At 38.2% G+C, this 19491-nt stretch overlaps 1 protein-coding gene across 2 annotated transcripts in view; it reads left to right on the top strand.

The window, feature by feature from the left end:
- The window catches only part of whrnb (whirlin b), a 70029-nt gene extending 52993 nt beyond the window's left edge, over nt 1-17036 (top strand). The window contains exons 10-13 of one of the 2 annotated variants that reach the window (XM_008417414.3): nt 7875-8047; nt 10025-10105; nt 10999-11046; nt 13052-17036. In XM_008417414.3, coding sequence (XP_008415636.1) covers nt 7875-8047; nt 10025-10105; nt 10999-11046; nt 13052-13228 — 479 coding nt within the window. In that variant the 3' untranslated portion in view covers nt 13229-17036. Of the gene's footprint in view, nt 1-7874; nt 8048-10021; nt 10106-10998; nt 11047-13051 lie in introns of both variants that reach the window. The other variant, XM_008417413.3, reaches the window with a different exon arrangement.
- The last annotated feature ends 2455 nt before the right edge of the window (nt 17037-19491 follow it).

The following is a 19491-nucleotide window of genomic DNA, read 5'->3' as shown; positions in this document are numbered from 1 at the left end:
TCATTCTCTCTCGTGTATCTCTTTAGGCGGCTGGCCAAGGCTTGGAGCCTTTGTTTGGCAGTTTCGAGTGCTTCAGGTATGGGCATCTGGCTGTACTTCTTGGGTACTGATCTTTTCATTGCACCCCTTTGGAGCTCTGACAGTTGACTCACTTCCCTCCTTGTGATCTTGATCTTAGCCTCTAACCGTCTTTTCCATGGTGGGTATTGGGTCTCATGGTTGCTCTTATAACCAAGCATCTCAAGGATCACTGATGCTGAGTTGTATATCAGCTCATTGGTTTCTGTTATGGTGTTGGTAGGGATCGTTCTCAATGCTGCATTCACATCTTCAATGAGACTTTCTGATGGTACTTCACTCAGCCGTTGTAATTGGCGTCGGGGTCGTCTGGTGTTCATTCGGGCCATGATTCTCTCTCTCAGGTCAGTTGCTGCCTCGTTCAGCTCAGATGGTTCGTTCATTACTGGGGCTACATACCCAGTCTCTGGGCGGGGAGTTGTAGTTGACTCCCTTCTGACCTGGCATCCTGGCTCCTTCCCGTAGCACTTGTGTCGTACCTCGTCAATCTCAAGTTGTGACAGCAGTTGCCGTTTGCGGATGTTGGAACACTGAGCTACTAGTTGTTTGGCAGTTAGTGTTGACTGGGGATGTCGAGCTAACCATTCCTCCCACAGTCTTTGCATGTAGCCCCTCTGACTAGGATTACTTGAGTAGTAGCATTCCAACAGATCCATGTTTTCACCTCTCGCCCATTTCCGTCTTGTTCCAGTAGCCCACTTTTCATCAGGGTGCTCTGGTTCCCCAGCACCTGACGCAGACCTTGTTTGACCGGGCGACGTCTGAGCCGGCATGTCGTGCTTATTTGTGTCTCTCATGGTATGAGGTAGGCTATATAGCTCAAAGGGTCTTGCCTAAGGACCCACACTGACAGCTCAATGTCACCGTTGTAGCTTTTTGCCCCAGCCCCCAGCCTGGCCTCGAACCTGGGTCTCCCGGGTGGAAGACTGGTGACTTACCTATTGAGCTATACAGTCAGCTGCCATCTCTCGCCATCTGAACTCTGTTCACAGTATGGTACCTAGACAGTAATAATAGCTTAGGATTGTCATGATTGATGACGGTTGATTAGTGGAGGACCCAAAAGCAGAACAAAGGAGAAGTGGAGTTGATGATGAAGTATTTAGTGAAAAAATCATGAAAAATAAACTTACAAAATATTTCACAGAAAGCCAGGACTAAATGCAAAACATAATCCAAGGAAACACAAACTGAAAACCTTAAGGACATACAAGGATTACAGAGAAGAAACGGAGAAGAAACAACAGAGACCATAAAGGAAAGACTGAAAGAGAGGAGCTTAAGTACTGGGACGGTGATTGCTGAGACAAAGGAACCAGACTGATTGGTAAACAGGTGTGAGGAGAGAGAGAAGAAAGGCAGACAGAGGACACGGGGAGCGAGAGAGACACAGTGGGCAATGAAGAGTACAGAGGGGAACAGAAATAAATCTGATACTAAAGAACAGCTAGACTGAAGAACATCACAGAACTAGAGTAACTAACAAAGAATAACTATAAACAGTAAACAAACATAACTGGAATAACGGAAGTTAAGTAAAACAGAAACATGACAGATCTAATAAAAAGAAAAAACTACCACAGAACAATGATGAAACTAGAATGCCTACAAAAGAACTAGACCAAAGTGAAACAAATCACAGCTGATCTAAATTAAAGAGAAACTAAGAAACACAGAAGCAAACAAAACCCAAAACCAAAGATAAACAACCCCAGATCCTGACAAGGATGATCAGTTTAAATGTCTGTATTATGTTTCATAAGAGTGTGAACCCATTAAGTGTTATTTTCAATTATATTACTTTTTATTTAATTTTACTTGAATGTTCCTTCAAGCTAAGGTACAGGTAACTTTAGATGCTAAAGTCATTTTATGGTTCCCACATTCTAAAACATAGCTTGTCTACCAGCATAGTCCACCACAGTGGCTCCATGATGTTCATAAACATTTAATTTTATTTACAATGTTTCAGACTTAAATGAGATTGTGTAAACAGCTAAACACTGGATTTTTGTGGACCACTTAAGACGTTATTTTGTGAGTAGCAACACGCTCCCAACCTGCCATTTTACTACTCTGACTAAATGATCAATGTGGGATGAACAGATGAAGAATACATTTTCATAAAGGGTTAATGATTTCTATTTCAGTCTTAATTTAATAAAACACTTCTTTGCAAAATGTTTTTTTTTCTCTCATTTCTGGTATTGCTATATAACAAACATATTTTGGTATAAATTAACCTGAATTAGACAAACTAATTAATACATGCCAATTTCTTCATTTAATCAATCTGGATTCTCAATATTGTCAATTCATACTGAATTACATAATTGCATCATTTTAATGATACTATTTTGACAGTTTATACTTCTAGTAGTTTTAGTTTAATCATTTTAGCTTTTTCTCAGTAGTTTTAGTTGCGTGTGTAACTAGCTCAGTGAGTTGGCTGAATAAAATATTTTAACTGTAAAGTTTAATTCATTTTGCTAATAAACTCTTGTATATATGAGAGAAGTTGTCTGTGTTTATTCCATGTTCAGATAATGCCGGTTCTGGACTTATACCTTCCTTTATTGTCCTAAAAACTAGGCATTAAACCTAGGAGTAAAAACAGAATGAGAACATGAAGTTCTCATTGTGGAGATAACATGATGAGAAAAAGTGGTCAGTTCCCTGCAGTCTGAACCTATACGGTCATAACTTCAAACTTATCACAAGAAAAGCAAAGCCACTCTAACAAATTATTAGCTCATCAGAAAGGAAAATATATTTCAATAACATCCTATTTACAGTCCTGCTCACCATTATTGGTACCCGTGAAGTTTAAGTACATATAATGGAATATTTACTGAAGGAAATTCATCAAGTGAAACAGCATTTTACTGCTGATAGCATGTGTTTGATGCAAAACAGCAAATGATAAAAAGCATTTAAACAGATAAACATTATGAGGAAAACAAAGAAAAACATAATTTTTATCATGCCAATGCCAATTGCACCCTTTGCTGCAAATCAGTATGAAAACCCACTTTGGCTCACCTGTTGCAAATCACACATAAAGATCACTTGTGATGGACTGCCTCCACACATGTGACATGAATTAACCAATGAATGATCATGTTGGTGCTTTAAAAGCCACCTGTTGGTTCATCTCTACATGTGACAATGGTAAAGACAAAGGAGCTGTCTGAGGACATCAGAAATGCTATTATTTGCAAGCACAAGCCCTCCAAAGGGTATAAAGCCATTGCCAAAGACCTTGGTGTCCCTGTTTCAGTGGTGCGTAATGTTAAGTTTTCCTGGCATGGAATGATCAAAAACCTCCCTTGATGTGGGGGGAAGAGAAAAATTGATGACAAAAGTCTTCAACGGTTGGTGTGAATGGTGGAAAAACCACCACATCTAACACCTAAAGACCAACCTGGAGCAGTCTGCTGTGATTGTTTCAACAAGTACCACACGCTGCACACTAAACAAAGTGGGGCTTTATGAGCGGAGGCCAAGGAAGACTTCATTGCTGAAGAAAAGACATTAAAAAGAACGTTGGATCTTCGCAAAAGAGAACCTGGACAAACCTCAATCCTTCTGGGACAACTTTTTTATGGACAGATGAAACAAAAGTGGAGCTTTTTGGTAATTCACACAAACAATATGCTTACAAATGGCGCAATGAAGCCTTTAAAGAAAAGAACACCATAGCAACAGTCAAGCATGGTATAGGATCCATAATGCTGTGAGGCTACTTTGCGGCATCTGGTACTGGAGGCCTTGACCGTATCACAGGCATCATGAAATCAGAATATTACAAGCAGTTCTAGAGCGAAATGTCTTGCCCAATGTAAGGAAACTTGGTTTGTGGTGAAGATCCTGGGTCCTCCAGTAAGATAACGATCCAAAGCACACAGGCCTGGTTGAAAGGGGGAAAAAATAGACTGTTTTAAAATGGCCAGCAATGAGTCCTGATCTCAATCCAATTGAAAATCTTTGGGTGGAGCTGAAATCTACCATTGGAGAAAGGAACCATACAAATGTACAAGAGCTTGAGCATATTGCAAAAGAAGTGTGGGAGAAAATGCCACCCGAGAAGTGCAAGAAGCTTATAGATGAATATAAGAAACGTTTGGAGGCTGTCAGTGCTGCCAAAGGCTGTGCAACCAAATATTAAGGAGGGGTGTCAATATTAGTGCACATGCTGGTTTTCTGTTTTGTCCTTTGGAATTAAAATATTTATGTTGAAATGGTAATTGTCTTTATAAAATTACTTTGGACCTCAAATTGAAAGATCCTGCTGATATAAGTTTTGAACATTTCCATTTTTTTCTGAAGATATTCACTCAGCTATGCGAATCATGAAGGGGTGCCAATAATGGTGAGCAGGACTGTATAACTTCAGAAAAAAAATTTGATATCAGGTAAAATTGAATGAGAAAAGCTTGTTTACGTCTCTATTCTAATTCACCCTAAAGCTGTTATATCATCCATTGCGACCATTCAGGTTCTTCAACATCTAACTCATACATTCAGTTCTATAGACCTTGCTTTGTGCAGTGGTAATCAGTCATGTTGTAGCTGATTGGGTATATATCTAAACTGCTTCACAAAGTCAAGAACATGAAATTAGCCAAAATCTTGTCATACCATGTTCAAAGAGTTTCTTTCCATAACTGTAAAACTACAACCATCAATTGCAAACTCTACACTTGACAGAATGCAGTCCGGCAAGTATCAGTCTCCTGTCAAATACCAAGTCTAAACTAGTTCATTAGATTTACCAGGGAGAGAATTACGATACATCTTGAGAAAAGATCTCCCTGCTCTAGAGTAAAATGACGGCATAAGTTACACTTTTGCATTCAGCACTTAATGTAATGTAACGTAAGTGGATGGATTTAGCTGCTTGGCCATGGAAACCTATTCCATAAAAACCTCTGCACATTTCTTCAGCTAATCTAAAGGCCACATGAAGCTTTATTATGTGCATCTAGTGAATCTGCAACTTGGAGACTTCTGCTTAATATGTTCCTCACTACATATCTCACTCCACTCTGTAAGCAGAGTGAGCAGGCATACAAATTTGTTACTGAGTTACTGTCATTCCCAGTCACTTCCATTTTCTTATAATTAACAGATGTATGTGGAATACTTAGATGCAAGAACATTTCATGTATTGGGCCTCCAGCCAAGAAAGACTGAACTACAAAGAGCACAGACACTCAGATAAAAACTCTGAAATACCCCAATCCATTGCATGAACCCATTTTCAGTTTCTAAAGAGAAGGATGTCACAGCAAACATGACCATATGACTTGGTAAAAAAAAACAACCTCTGAACCACATCAAGTTTTATTGGGTTTTTTTCCCACAGACCCCACAGACTGCATCAGTGAGGACACTCACCTGAAACCCTGTTGGTGAAAGGAAGACTGCCTATTCAAAGAAACCTTGCATCCAAAATTGATGCCTGTAGTTTACTAAAATGCCACACGGGAGTCAAGTTTTGACTACAACAATTGTACAATATTTGTTTAGGGCAATACAACTAGTAATTTAGATAAAAATTACTAAGTTGAACCATGACTCAATTATTAAGAAAATAGCCAAATTGTTCAGTCTCAGTATTCATAAATACCTGTGTGATAAGGCAATAGATGAATGCATAAGTTCATCACTGGCGTTATCTGAACAGCAAGATGCTACACAGGTATATGAAATAAAATACAAACAGCTTCTCTCAAATATACAAGTGCTATTAACCAAACAAATTAAACTTTACAATTAAAACATTTTAATCAACAAACTTGATTAAAATAAAGTAACTTAAGGTACAACAGTAAAAATATCAAAATAGAACCAATAAAATAATGCAATGATGTTACAGCTTACAATTCATATGAATTTTAAGTAGCTACTGAAAAAACAGATGAGGAATTTGCAGTGTTAAATAATTTTGGCTAATTCAGACAAGCATGTTTTGGCTCACCAAAACATGCTGTATGTCCTTCACACAGCAACCCCAGAAATATGGAACAAATAAAACATCTTAATACTATAGTATAATCTAAAGTATGTGTGTTATCCACTGTCCAATATGAATAATAATCAATTTTATTTTTAAAGCCTTTTATATTATCTTCAATTGAAATCTCCAAGGGCTCATTCACACACTGATGATGGCAAGCTACTGGATTGTAGCTACAGCTGCTCTGTCATCAGCCTTTTCAACCAACACTAGCAGCCGGCAAGGTGGGTGAAGTTCTTGCCCAGGATCACAAACGACGAGGGCGGGCAGACTGAGAATTGAACTGGCCATCCAACGATTGCAGGGCGAACTCCCACCACCGCCATTAAACATGTGTGCTTAATCAACACTTAAACTGATTATCCTGTGCTATTATTTATTTTGAGGATCCCTCTATTTAAGTCTGATATAATTTAATTTTGTTATTTCTGCACAGAGCACAACCTACTGTGAATAGAGTTCCAGTAGACAATATGAGTGTAGTTGTTTAGCTGGCTATGTTCGTGTTGGGAACTGAGTTAGTAGCTCAGCTAACAGCTTGCAGGGTTGTCAGTTGGAACATGTTAGCTAGAACGGGGGCACATTAGGTCTGGTCAGCGTGGCATTAGTGCTTGGGCAGGGGTTTATTTTGTCTTAGAGGCTGGTGGTGAAAACAGCTATGGTCACAAACAGAATATTTAGCAACAGTTATGCATGGTTAGCATAAGTCACCTTGGAAATATGGGACATCTTCTTACCTCTGGTTTGCCCAGCATCAGTGGCACATGAGTGGCCGGTAGCCAAACTTGGTGAAACTCCATCTAACAGTGGAGATGAAGAGGCTGGCAGCCAGCGTTGATTACCAATGGCCTCCTGGGGAACCTGTAATTCCAAGGTTTCTTCTGCAGAATTCTACATAAACCAAAAGTGCTGCAAAGAGAACGATTGTTGTCTTAGTCCTGTGTTTTAATCTCCTCATGATCAGAGTTTCTTTGATGAAACTTCTCTTCTTTTCGTTGAATAGGTTAATAAAGTTTATTGTTTAAACAATGTTATTCAAGCCTCCTGTATTCATGGCTAAAGGTTCAACACAGCAGCCTGTATGTATTGATGCTGGATTTTCTTCAATTGTTGCCATGAAAGTCATTGGAAGACTTATTAATATACATGGTTGAGCCAACATTTTTGGTATTATGAGTGTGTAAAACATGTGGCCCAAGCATAGAACCTGTGGTACTCAATACACATTCTGTGTGATCTTCTTTAACATATACATCATCAGTACTTGGCCACACTGTTATATAACAGTTAAAGTTAAATAACCACTGTTTTAATCAGTTGCATTTAGAAAGGTATTGACTTTAAAAATTGGTTAAATTAAACTGCCAAATTGTCAAACCATGAAATGATTTGATAGTTTAAAGTTTATGGTTTAGATAATAGAAATGAGACTGAAAAGAAAAACTGGGGTGCATAACAATCCAGTGAAAAATGGATTGGTCCATTTTTCACTGGACCAATCCATTGGTTTAAGTATAATGATCATTATACTTAAAATCATGATCATGAACCTTGACCTTCATGAGAACCAAGGTTTCAATAAAGCAGTTTTATTTGATTTCTAAATTAGACATGTACTTTTTCTGTTACTGATGTGACAGAGTTGACAGAAAAAGCTACAGCTTGAACATGCTCACTGAAAAGACCAAACCTTATTTGAACATCTGTAGACATCGACATGTTTTGATAATACAAGTTCATAAAAGGTGTACTATCCTGATCCTCCCTCCTCCAGGTGCCCTGTCTCAGTTGTCAGACAGTGGTCAGACTCTGAGTGAAGACAGCGGTGTAGATATAGGAGAGACCAGCGGTCTTACTAAGGATGGCAGCCCAAGACCAACCAAAAATAAGCAGAGCCATCTGGAACTGCAAGGGGCCCACATGCCTCCTACAGGGGCCACAAGACAAGTAAGGCTGTCATCATTCAAGTTTATTTGTATAGCACATATCAGGAAAAAGGCAGTTAAAAGTGCTTCACATCATAAAAACACACACAAAATACAAAGTTATAGAGCACAGACAACAATTTTCAAGTGGCTTCGTTACACATCAAAATGTTGATTTATAAATGTTTCAAAAGCAACTCTAAACAGGTGGGTTTTTAGTCTTCATTTAAAATAACTCAGTGTTTCAGCTGTTTTACAATTTTCCAGAAGTTTGTTCCCAATTTGTGGAGCATTGAAGCTGAATGCTGCTTCTCCATGTTTGGTTCTGGTTCTGGTTCTGGAAATGCAGAGCAGAACTGAGGTAGAAGAGTAGATTTACTTAAATGTTTCTGCTGTGTTGACTGTGAAAGAATGTTTTGGGATAGTAGCTGTTTGGCTAAGTGAGTCAATGGATAAAGTACTTTCAAAGATAACAAATGATCAGACAGTGTGACATCAGTTACAGAGGCATTGGAAATAATCACTGCCTTACTGATAACCAGGTCCAGTGTGTGTCCTTGAGTGTGTTGCTTGTTTTTTATATCATGCTTCAGTCAGATGTTATTAGTTTAGTTTTATTACAGGAAATGATCTATGTATTCTGTTTATTATAAGGGAAGTGTGATGGGAAAAGAACATTAATGCAGAACAAAATCTCATCACACAAACTATTTTAGAAATCAAGGGAAAGGAAATAATAATAATAATAATAATAATAATAATAATAATAATAATAATAATAATAATAATGGAGAAGAAAGGAAAAGGCAGAAGAGTAGCTACTTCTTTGGCAATAAAAGACATTTAGACAATGTGATTTGTAAAATTTTACTATCACTAGCATTTAATTTTGAATTAATTTTGAAGATGCTGCATTCTCCAACTAAAAACATACCAAAATGTTTACAAAAAATGGATGGATAAAAATGGAAAGTCAGCTTTTGACTGTCACCGGACAACAGATTAGTTCAGACTATAGAAAACAGTTTATTAGGCTCTGGCTCACAGTTATGGAAAAAGAAAAATTTTCATAAGAGTCCATCCCTTTATTCTACAGCTTGTAGAAGTACCATTAGCAGCAGTAGTTGTTAATAATTATATTCTACGTGAAGACAGGTGATGAATCTGAGGTTTGGTTTTAGACTGCTGCGTTCAGCATTTCTGTTTATTATAAGTTTTATTTTAGTGATCCGGACAAGTACTGTCTGTTTCGTACTGCCGGGGGTCAGACGCAGGTGCAAAGACAATGTCTGGCACCCAATCTTTGACCTCAGAAATGATTGGACAGTGCTCTGGGGAATCAGAGTCAGGTGGTGTTGTTTTTGGAACACTAAGATAAGTAATTTTATCCAAGAAACATGCTTTTTGGGAGCTCAGGAGAGAAGTACCCAGCAAAAGGTGACTATCCAATTTCACAGTAAAGTTAAGAATCATCAGTTCAGGTTACAACATTTCTGATGAGCTGTCCTGGCCTTGTTAAGATGATGCCTTTGATAAAGAGTCTTGGTTCCCCGTAGGCGCTGAAGTATTGTTGGGAGGTGTGGAGCCGTCCTGGCCTTGATGATGTTCCTAATCCTCAAAGCGTTTCTGTTTTCATGGACCCAGGCTTAACATTAAAATCCAGTTTTACTTTTCTCCCTTGGAACACCATTTCTCCTGTGAAACCCTTTTTATTTACTCAGCATCAAACACATTAATACACTTTAAGCCTTCATGAACAAAGTCACAAAGATAAAATGCTATGCTGAATTATACAATAGCAATATGTCATAATGATCACATATCTCTGCCTGCAGACAGTTCAAACAAATCTGAAATATTCAAAGTAGGATGAACTGCTTCCACTCATTTGAACACACTACTGGGACCAAATTTAAAATTTCATTAGTAAACATCAGCAGGCAAATGATGTACCACAGAGCATCTCCTGCTTACCTGTCTTCACCTTGTTTCCCAGCAGACAAGCTCACCTATTTCAGCACTCAACACTGCCCTAGTCAGAGTGATGAAAAATTCCAACACGTTGGGAATTGCTATAGAGCACATATGTCAAAGTCAAGGCCCGCGGCCATATCCGGCCCGCAAATCAATTATCTATGGCCCCCTGAATGATATTTAATTACTATGAGAACCGGCCCGCAAGCCAGAGCCGCCCGCTCGTGTTTTGCCTGCAAACACTACATTTCCCATAATGCAACGGTAGCCCGCGAAGTGACTACAGCGCGCCCAACGGCTTCATTATTCATCAGCTCAGAGCCTCACCCCGAACATTGATGAACTTGTACAAAAGATGAGACACCTCCAAGTATCAGGCTCAGCCTCAGACAAGTGAGCATCACAGAGCAGTAACGTATTTCAGTTTATAAGTTTCAGTTAAATTTTTACATTTGTTTCTACAAAACGTGATTTTCTTTTAATGAAGTATTGTTTTGTCTGTGTGCCATATATTTTTGTATTTTATTTTATTTATTGTATTTATTTTCAGTTGAATGGATTCAGGTAAAATTGCAGATAAGAGCCATGAGAAAGAATACAACTGATTTGATTTATTTTTTTACTTTACTATTTGAAAGCAGTGATCGGTAGGATCATAGAGAAGCACACTAATGCATTTCAGTTTATAATGCATGCACTTTGATTTATGCATCTATCTTGATATTAAGAAACATATTTTGTTTTAAAAACAATTAAATTTGTTGCTGTTTGCCTCTTGAAAAATGTTTTCCCTTGAAGTACTGACAGAGCCATAACAAAATATTGCTTTATTCATTTAATCGTTAAATAATATACACTGTGTTAGGTCTTGGTTCAACAGGCTATGTGCAATCATTTCAATATGTTTTAATAAACATTAAACCAGTCCGGCCCTCGGCTTGTAGCAAATTTGTTTTTTTGGCCCTCTGAGTATTTGACTTTGACATCCCTGCTATAGAGGGAGGAGCGAATACAAGGCAACCTTTGCCACGCATTGTGACCATTCAGGTAAGACGGCAAAAATAATTAGTACTGATTAAGAGTTCAAGCCATGATTTTATCTAGCATATTTTGGTTTAATAAGAGACAAACAAAGTTGGGACAATTTAACAGTACAAAATAATCTCCACCATCTCTCTGCTTCAGTAAGCTTTTCTATTATTACTGTATTTTCCGCACTATAAGGCTCACCTAAAAACCTTCAATTTCCTCAAAAGCCGACAGTGCGCCTTATTATCCGGTGCGCTTTATATATGAACCAATATTGAGCCACAACAGGTCTAGCAACTAAGGTAAGCAGCCGCCGACTTCATTTTCGCCTGTAGAAGAAGAAGCGTGCGGTGCATGCTGGGATAGTTGTCAAAAAGTTGGTTTGTTAATAAAGTTTGACTGACCTATCTACCTACTGACCTGATCAGGTCGTCTGCAGGTCATTTAGCATCATGTTCTCCACCAACATGCTGTGCGCGAACAGAGAAGGGTGACCATCGTCCGGCCATGCCCCGGCCCAGTCGCGGAAGGCTCTCCTCGCCGACCGGAGTCGGACTGTTTAGTTGACATTCTTTGTCAACAAAGTGGCTTTAGACATTCATCCGGGGTTCTTCGACTAGGGTTACCAAGGGACCAGCCCCTATACATTTAAAGCCGGGGGGGGGGAAGAGAGACAGAGACTGCGGCGGCAGCGTGTCGGTTGGTCTGTGTTACCCAGAAAGCATTTGGGCACAATATTGCAACACCAACACTGTGAGTGAAACAATGACTTGGGCAGCCTACTATATAAAGTAATAGGGAACCACTTCTTATACATCCACATTTGTAGAGTACGGTACAAATCACATCCCGTATTGCGGAACAGGTGGAAACCTTAACTGTAGTGTCTATTCTATGCACCTTATAATGCGGTGCGCCTTATATATGAAAAAAGTTTTAAAATAGGTCATTCATTGAAGGTGAGCCTTATAATCCGGTGCGACTTATAGTGCGGAAAATACGGTAGTTGATATTTACACCATTCAGTGCAGTTTATTAATGCAAATCCATTTGGGACCAGGCGTATGATGGAGGATTAAGGTGAGGAGTGATAACATCCTGTGTCTGAACACTTAGCACTCCAACACTCTCCAGTGTTTAGTCAGGTTAGACTTTTTTTCTGACTGTGTGGACAACCTGTCTACTTTTTTTGTATCAGTCTCTCTGATTGTCAGGTTACCAAGGTATTTTATCAAGTAGGAACAGGAAATCTAATCAGATGACTGAATCATCTTTGCTGACTAGAAGCTACTAGATACATAGCAGATAATTCTTTGCACAGTGATTCACATTTTTTACATTTTCTTACAGCAAATTTAAATGCTGTGACCTATGCACTGGAAAAGTTTCACTTTTCAATGTGATATTCAAAATGTCCATGAAGCTCTGACACATGATACTTGACTTCACTTCTTCTATGGCCTCATGGACATGATGGAATTGACTTCAGAATACAGACAGACACTAACTCATAAACCCAGCAACATTAAAATGTAATCAGCTGAATTGAGTAATCACTGGAAATGGGTTGAATCAAATTCAACCCATTTCCAGTGATTACTGGAAATGGGTTGCTCCAATTAAACAACGCTGTGCATCTCGCTTTCAGACCATGCCCAAGTGGATTCAGATAAAGTCAAAATGCGAGACTTTGTTTAGACCGGAGGTTTTTTTTTTTTAGATTTTTTTTTGGCACTGGCTGATATTAGTCCAACAGGAAGGGGCAGAGAGAAGGGGGGAAAGACATGCAGCAAGGGAAGTCACAGGAGTCAGACTCAGGACAATCAGGGTCTGTCCCGAGTCTGTAGGTCTGTAGCCTCTGTGTACAGGGCACCTGCACTAACCTCTGCACCACCCAACCACCCACTTTTGTCTTTTTTAAGAACTTTGTGACTATGTCGCCTATTTCAAGAAAATATTGGTACTGTCATCTACAGTGTGTCTTACTAACTTGTCCTTTCTTTCCTTTCCTCCACATTGACAGAAAGGAGGGTCAGCTCATAATTGTGGCCAGCTGAAGGTTGGCCAGGTCATCCTAGAAGTCAACGGAATTTCCCTGAGAGGGCAGGAACACGAAGAGGCCGCCCGAATCATTGCTGAAGCTTTCAAGACCAAAGAGAAGGACCATATTGATTTCCTGGTGGCTGAGCTATGGTTCTAGAAAAAAGACAGTCACTCAGTACACTTTAATCGAAAAAGAAATTGTTATGCATCATTGAGAACTCTCAATTAACGCCCTCTATTAAACATCCTCAATTCATTTCAGGGTTTTAGATACCACAAAGATGTGTTGGATTTCTGCTAACTGCTCTCTATAGAAGTTTGTACAAGCTAAAGAAAAGGATATTAGATTAATATTTCATAAATCATAACTTAGTTGAATGTTATTAGTTTAGTTTTATAACAGGAAATATTCTAAATGTGTATGTGTTCTGTTTATTATAAGTCAGTGAGAGGGAAAAATAATATTAAGGCAGAAAAAAAATCTCATCACACAAACCATTTTAAAAATCAAGGGAAAAGAAATAATAATAATGAATTCTATAATGGAGAAGAAATAAATAGGCAGAAGTGTTGCTACTTAATTTGGCAATAGAAAACATTTACAGAAAGTGATTTGTAAAATGTTACTATCACTAACATTTAACAAACTTCAAATTAAAATTCAGTAGAGAACATGTGAATTTTGAAGATGCAGCCTTCTCCAACTCAAAGAATACCCAAATGTTTACACAAAACATTGGTGGATAGAAATGGAAAGTCAGCTTCTGACTGTCACTGGACAACTGATCAGTTCAAATAATTGAAAAACTGTTTTTTTTTAGACTCTGGTTCACAGTTATGGAAAAAAGAAAGTTGTCATGAGATTCCATCCCTTTATTCTAGAAGTACCATTAGTAGCAGTAGTTGTTAATAATTATCTTCTACATGATGATATCCATTTCTGATGGTAATTTCTGCCTTTGGTTGACTTCTGGAATCTTTTCTTAATCTAATTTGGTTAACTCAGTGACATCGAGGTGAGCAGATCCTAAGGCTGCAAAACATCCCCTAATGAACGACCTCTAACCATGAAAGCTAGAATGTCCCTTTGAATTTAGCTCTGAATCAGCATTATTTCCACTCTCCACTCTCATTAGTCTACAAGTCATAGATTCATCATTAAAATCTTAAATCCAATTGCCAAATTCATTTTAGACAGAGGAGGTTTTCTTTTGGCAAACCTTTTAAACAAGTCATATTCAGTCCATCATTTGCCTATATTGCTGCTGTTAACGGTAACATTTAGCCTGTTAACTGAGGAGATTAGGGGGGAAAGGTTAGGACAATTCCAATAGCCCTGACTGACAAGGGGCTCTCCCACAAAATAGTTGTTTATTTTTTTTATTATTATTATTATTTTCCGATTGAAATAGAAAACAATTTGGGGGCCTTGTCAGTAACAAAATGTATATATATTTTAAATTGTTTTTAGCAGTAAAACATCTATTCATATAATTAACTTGTCCCTGTACCTTTTAACACACTTAACAGATGAGTTAGCGCTCATTGTTGTTAAGTGTTGTTAGAGACATCAAAATAAAACCTCACTTCTGTCCCAGTGAAGAAGGTGAGCAACACTGTGTTCAGTGACAAGCTAGTTAGCATCATCTCAGGGAGTCTATAGGGATTTCTCCTGTCTCTCTGCTTTTTTTACAGTTACACAACCAAAGCCACATATTTATTACTGACAGAAATTCAAATGGCTGGGCTCTTAGAGATAGGGTGAGAAGCTCGGTCATCCGGGAGGGATGACCGAGCTCCACGTCGAGAGGAGCCAGTTGAGGTGGCTCGGGCATCTGGTCAGGATGCCTCCTGGACGCCTCCCTGGTGAGGTGTTCCGGGCACGTCCCACCGGGAGGAGGCCTTGGGGAAGACCAGGACACGCTGGGGGGACTATGTCTCTAGGCAGGCCTGGGAACGCCTTAGGGTTCCCCTGGAGGAGCTGGAAGAAGTGGCTGGGGAGAAGGAAGTCTGGGCCTCCCTTCTGAAGCTGCTGCCCCCGCGACCCGACATAAGCGGCAGAAAATGGATGGATGGATGGATGGATGGATGGATGGATGGATGGATGGATGGATGGATGGATGGATGGATGGATGGATGGATGGATGGATGGATGGATGGATGGATGGATGGATGGATGGATGGATGGATGGATGAAGAAATTCAAACGATCTTTATCAAATGATAATAAAAAACAACAAAACAAAACAAAATTGGAAAATACATATTTTTTATTAAAGTTATATGGAGCAGCTTGAACAAAATGCTGCCTTTTTTGAGAAGTCCGGATTGCTTTGAGTATATTTTACATGTTGCCTGTGACTGTTGGTGGTGGGTAGAGACCTTTCAGTAAGCTAAAACTAACTTTAAAAAACTAAGCAGCCTATTTGCACACAGTATGCGAACTGTTGCATGTGAAAATTAGCTAGAAGTAAATATTGAAGTATCAGTTTTGGACCAAAGAAAGCAAGGCAGTTGCAAGCCTTCAAAATTGTGACGCTTTTGATGGGTCAGATAGACTCAAGAAAATGTAACAGCAGCTGCGCAGGAGGAGCCCAATTAAATTTCTGGCCAGATTCCTGGCGGAGCCCTTGATCATATCCATAGATTCAATACTCTTTCAATAGAAAATGTTAACCTCAATTTTAAAACGGTCATGTCTATATATGCAACCATATGTCCAAGCCAGTTTAGCAGAGAAGAATAAAAATTTGCATAAATAAAAATTACGATAGGGTTCCCTGTGGGAGTGGCTTAACATCCATACGTTGCGTTGCTTGTTCTTCACACTCTGCAGTCTTGGAGCCCTAAATTACTCAATCCTAAGAAAAAGCAATGATGCCACTCTGTATTTATTTACGTTTCTAAAACAATTACCCACATAATTGTGCATCGTTGCCGCAGTGGCAAGTCACAAAATCAGCCAAGATTGTGTGACTTGGCTGATTTTTCCTGAAATCAACAACAATTTATTTTATTTAGAAATTAGATGTGGAACAAAAAAATGAGTAACATGAATTAATCTGCTGATTCAGATTCACATGTTATAATATTGACTTCCATTTTACAGCCCAATCATGTGAAAGCAGGGATGCAGTCAAGAGCTTACAGACCTTAATGAGCTGCTGCAGATTGACAGGAAACTGATAAGACAGAAGTCAGCTGAAAGAATGGAAAGGATTCTAAAACTCCAAGAACGTAACGAGTTTTGAGTGTCTAAAATTTATATTAAATTTAGACTTTTTTATTTTTATCTTTTACAATGCTTGATCTGATTTAAAAATGTAAAGTCATTAATTATGACAATATACATTTTACTTATCTAGAAGTGTTTACTGGTAAACAAAACTGTTTTGTGTCATTTGTAGATATTCCATATTTTTGCAATGGTATCATTCTTTGAATTATCAACTATATTGCAGATTTAAATTATAAAAGTATGTAGGTAAAGGTGTACAAGCCAAAAATATATTGAATTTAAAATAGTACACTAAAAGCATTCCACAACAGAAATGTTTTTAAAAGTTAAATCTATTAAAAGATTCAGACTTTTTAATGCAGGTGGCTTATTTGCATCACACGCCACCTGTGGCAATAATCTAATGAAGTCCCAGCCAGAATACATGATATTAGAATATATACTGCTACATCATATTTTAGGATGAATCTGTTCTTTTGTGATTATCTTCTTGAAATGCAGTGATGTATTCCAGCTACAGTCACATTGAGATGATTACTACAAAACATATATTTTAAAATGTTTTTGAGTCAAAGATTCTGATTCATATCTGAAGTGTTGGTTTGATGAAGTGCCATTTCAATGAAACATAAACTACACAGTGATAGATACTACATATAGAGACTGCACATAGATTTATAAAGGTGTATTTACAAAAATAATAAAACTGTTGGGCTATTATTTAACATTTCTGTGCCAGTTAATTCATGTCTCTTCAAAATCCCACTGCAGGTGTTTGATGCAAATGAAAAATGAAAAATCCTCTTATATTTCTTTTAACTGCATCATACCACTTCAATTAAGGTGCACTAAGTTTATAAGCACACAATAAAGTTTCTAATAAGATCTCATATGTTACATATTGTATAATTGACCACGTTTTTACAAACTCAAGCCAGATTGTGGTACTTCATTGCTAACAGCAGAGATCGTCACTTCAAGTTATCCACTCTAAAAACACCAGGAAATAATTTGCTTTCGATAGGGATTTCACCTCCCTTTTCCATTCAATATAAGGCCTGCTTATGCTTGTCATGCCTTCATATAAACAGGGGTTCAACCAAAGAGAGAAAGCTGGTCATGCAGGCCGTTGATGGACTGTGTTAGAATAATACTTGTGTTATGTCCATGGATGACTGGAGTTTCAGGAAAAGCTGAAAAGGCTGATAAAGTTATTGAATATCTAAAGTGCCAACATCAGTCAGCATTTTGTTATATCAGTGTTTGTATTAGTATGCCAATTTATGAGGTCCACACAGTCTGCCTGTTGCACCGAAGCTCCCAGACATTCATGCAAATAGCATCCTCCTAGTGACCATTTGTTAGCTGAACTTAACTTAAAACAGAGCTCTCGTTCTTCCTCTTCATCCTCTTCACCACTGACTTTAAGGACAACTCAGATCTGTATTACATGCAGAAATTATCAGATGACTCTCCGACTGTGGATGTATCAGGAAGTACAGAAGGGATGTTGGTTTAACTGTATTTAAGCTTTGTTTGTGATTTTTAGTTTGCTTAGTGGTATTTGCATGCAGCTCAGATTTTTTCTGTATCATTATTTCTACCTTATTCATCTGTTTCACATGCTTTTTATGTGTTGTAGCTGCAGACTATAATATTTTATATTATTTCCCCTTTTTGAAGAGTAATACATAATTCATCATTCATTCAAAATCACCCTGTGCACCCATCTTATGATGGCTACTTCCAGCAACATAATGCACCATGTCACACAGCTCAAATCATCTGAAGCTGGTAAAATAACCGTGACGATGAGCTCACTGCACTGCAACTGCCACCACAGTCACCAGATCCCAACCCAATAGGTCAATTATGACATGATGCACAGCCAAAAACTCTGCAGTGACTGAATGATGCTATCTTACTAAAATCTCTAGGAATGTTTCTAACCCTTTGTTAAACGCATGCTGTGGAGAACTTCAGCAATTGTGAAGGAAACATTGGGTCACCTTCAGAAACCCAATATTTCTGAATGTCCATCCTGCCAGGTGTCTGTGATTCCGTTTTCTTATCTGTCTGTTCTGGGGGTTTTTAATCACTAATCATTTAATGTTCAATTTTGTTTCTTAAGAGTGCTGTTGTAGTTTGACAGAAAGGCCAACAAATAAGCCATTACAGTGTTGTTTGGATTAGAGAAATGACTATAAAAATGTATTGCAGTCAAATCAAGCCATATTAGCTGTTGCATACTTTACATACTTTGCAGATGAATTTTAATGAATTTTATAATAATGTTCACAACATGAATTAGCTTTATTTTTGGCATATAATTAAACAAATTTAAATCACACAACATTTTAAAGAAATACTTGTTTACATCATAAGCATGCCTTTTGTATTAGCTAATGAGGCTGCTAGCAAGATACATTTTATAACCCCTCATACAATTTGTCTTCTGTCTTTTCATTGCTGTTAAGCTGACAGTTAAACAAGAAATTGCCCCTTCAAAACAAAAGCATCACAACTCAAACAGTCAGGCTAAACTAAATAAAGACTATGTAGCAGGTCTTATATCCTCTAAGTTATCAGTAAGTCATTTGCACATTGTAGTCAACATTTTAACCACATGCTGCCCAGATACTGCAAAACCATACAATCATGTATCGATAAGACATAGACATAGATTTTATTGTCATTGTCAACTTGTACATTTAAAAATGTACACGTTAAAAGAAATTTTGTTGCAAGGCTCCAATAATAATATAAATAAGTAAAAATAAATGTACCAATAGGGAGAACAAACCATGCTGAGGGTAGAAGTGTCTTTGTGATTGGCTGAACCCTGGATTCAAGTTATCCACTCTAAAACCAGTGGATAACTGGACAGGCAGCGACTGGGAACGGTGTCAAGGATGGAAGGAAGCTCAGTTCCGATGACGCTCTCAGCGTCCTCACCACTCTCTCTACACGCTGCCAGTCTGAGGCGTTGCATGTTCCAAACAAGACAGATGCTGCTGGTCAGTTTGCTCTCTATTATTCCTCTATGGTGAGGATGGGAGGGAGGAGGTTTGCTCTTCTCATTTGAGGTAAAAAGTGCAGATATTGCTGAGCTTTTTTCAACAGACCAGAGGTTTGGAGGGACCAGGTCAAAGTATCAGTGATCTGTATCCCCAGAAATGTAA

Source organism: Poecilia reticulata, chromosome 9, assembly GCF_904066995.2.
Source record: "Poecilia reticulata chromosome 9, P_reticulata-male-v2, whole genome shotgun sequence".
Lineage (NCBI taxonomy): Eukaryota > Metazoa > Chordata > Actinopteri > Cyprinodontiformes > Poeciliidae > Poecilia > Poecilia reticulata.
This window is presented reverse-complemented; position numbering and strand designations above follow the sequence as displayed.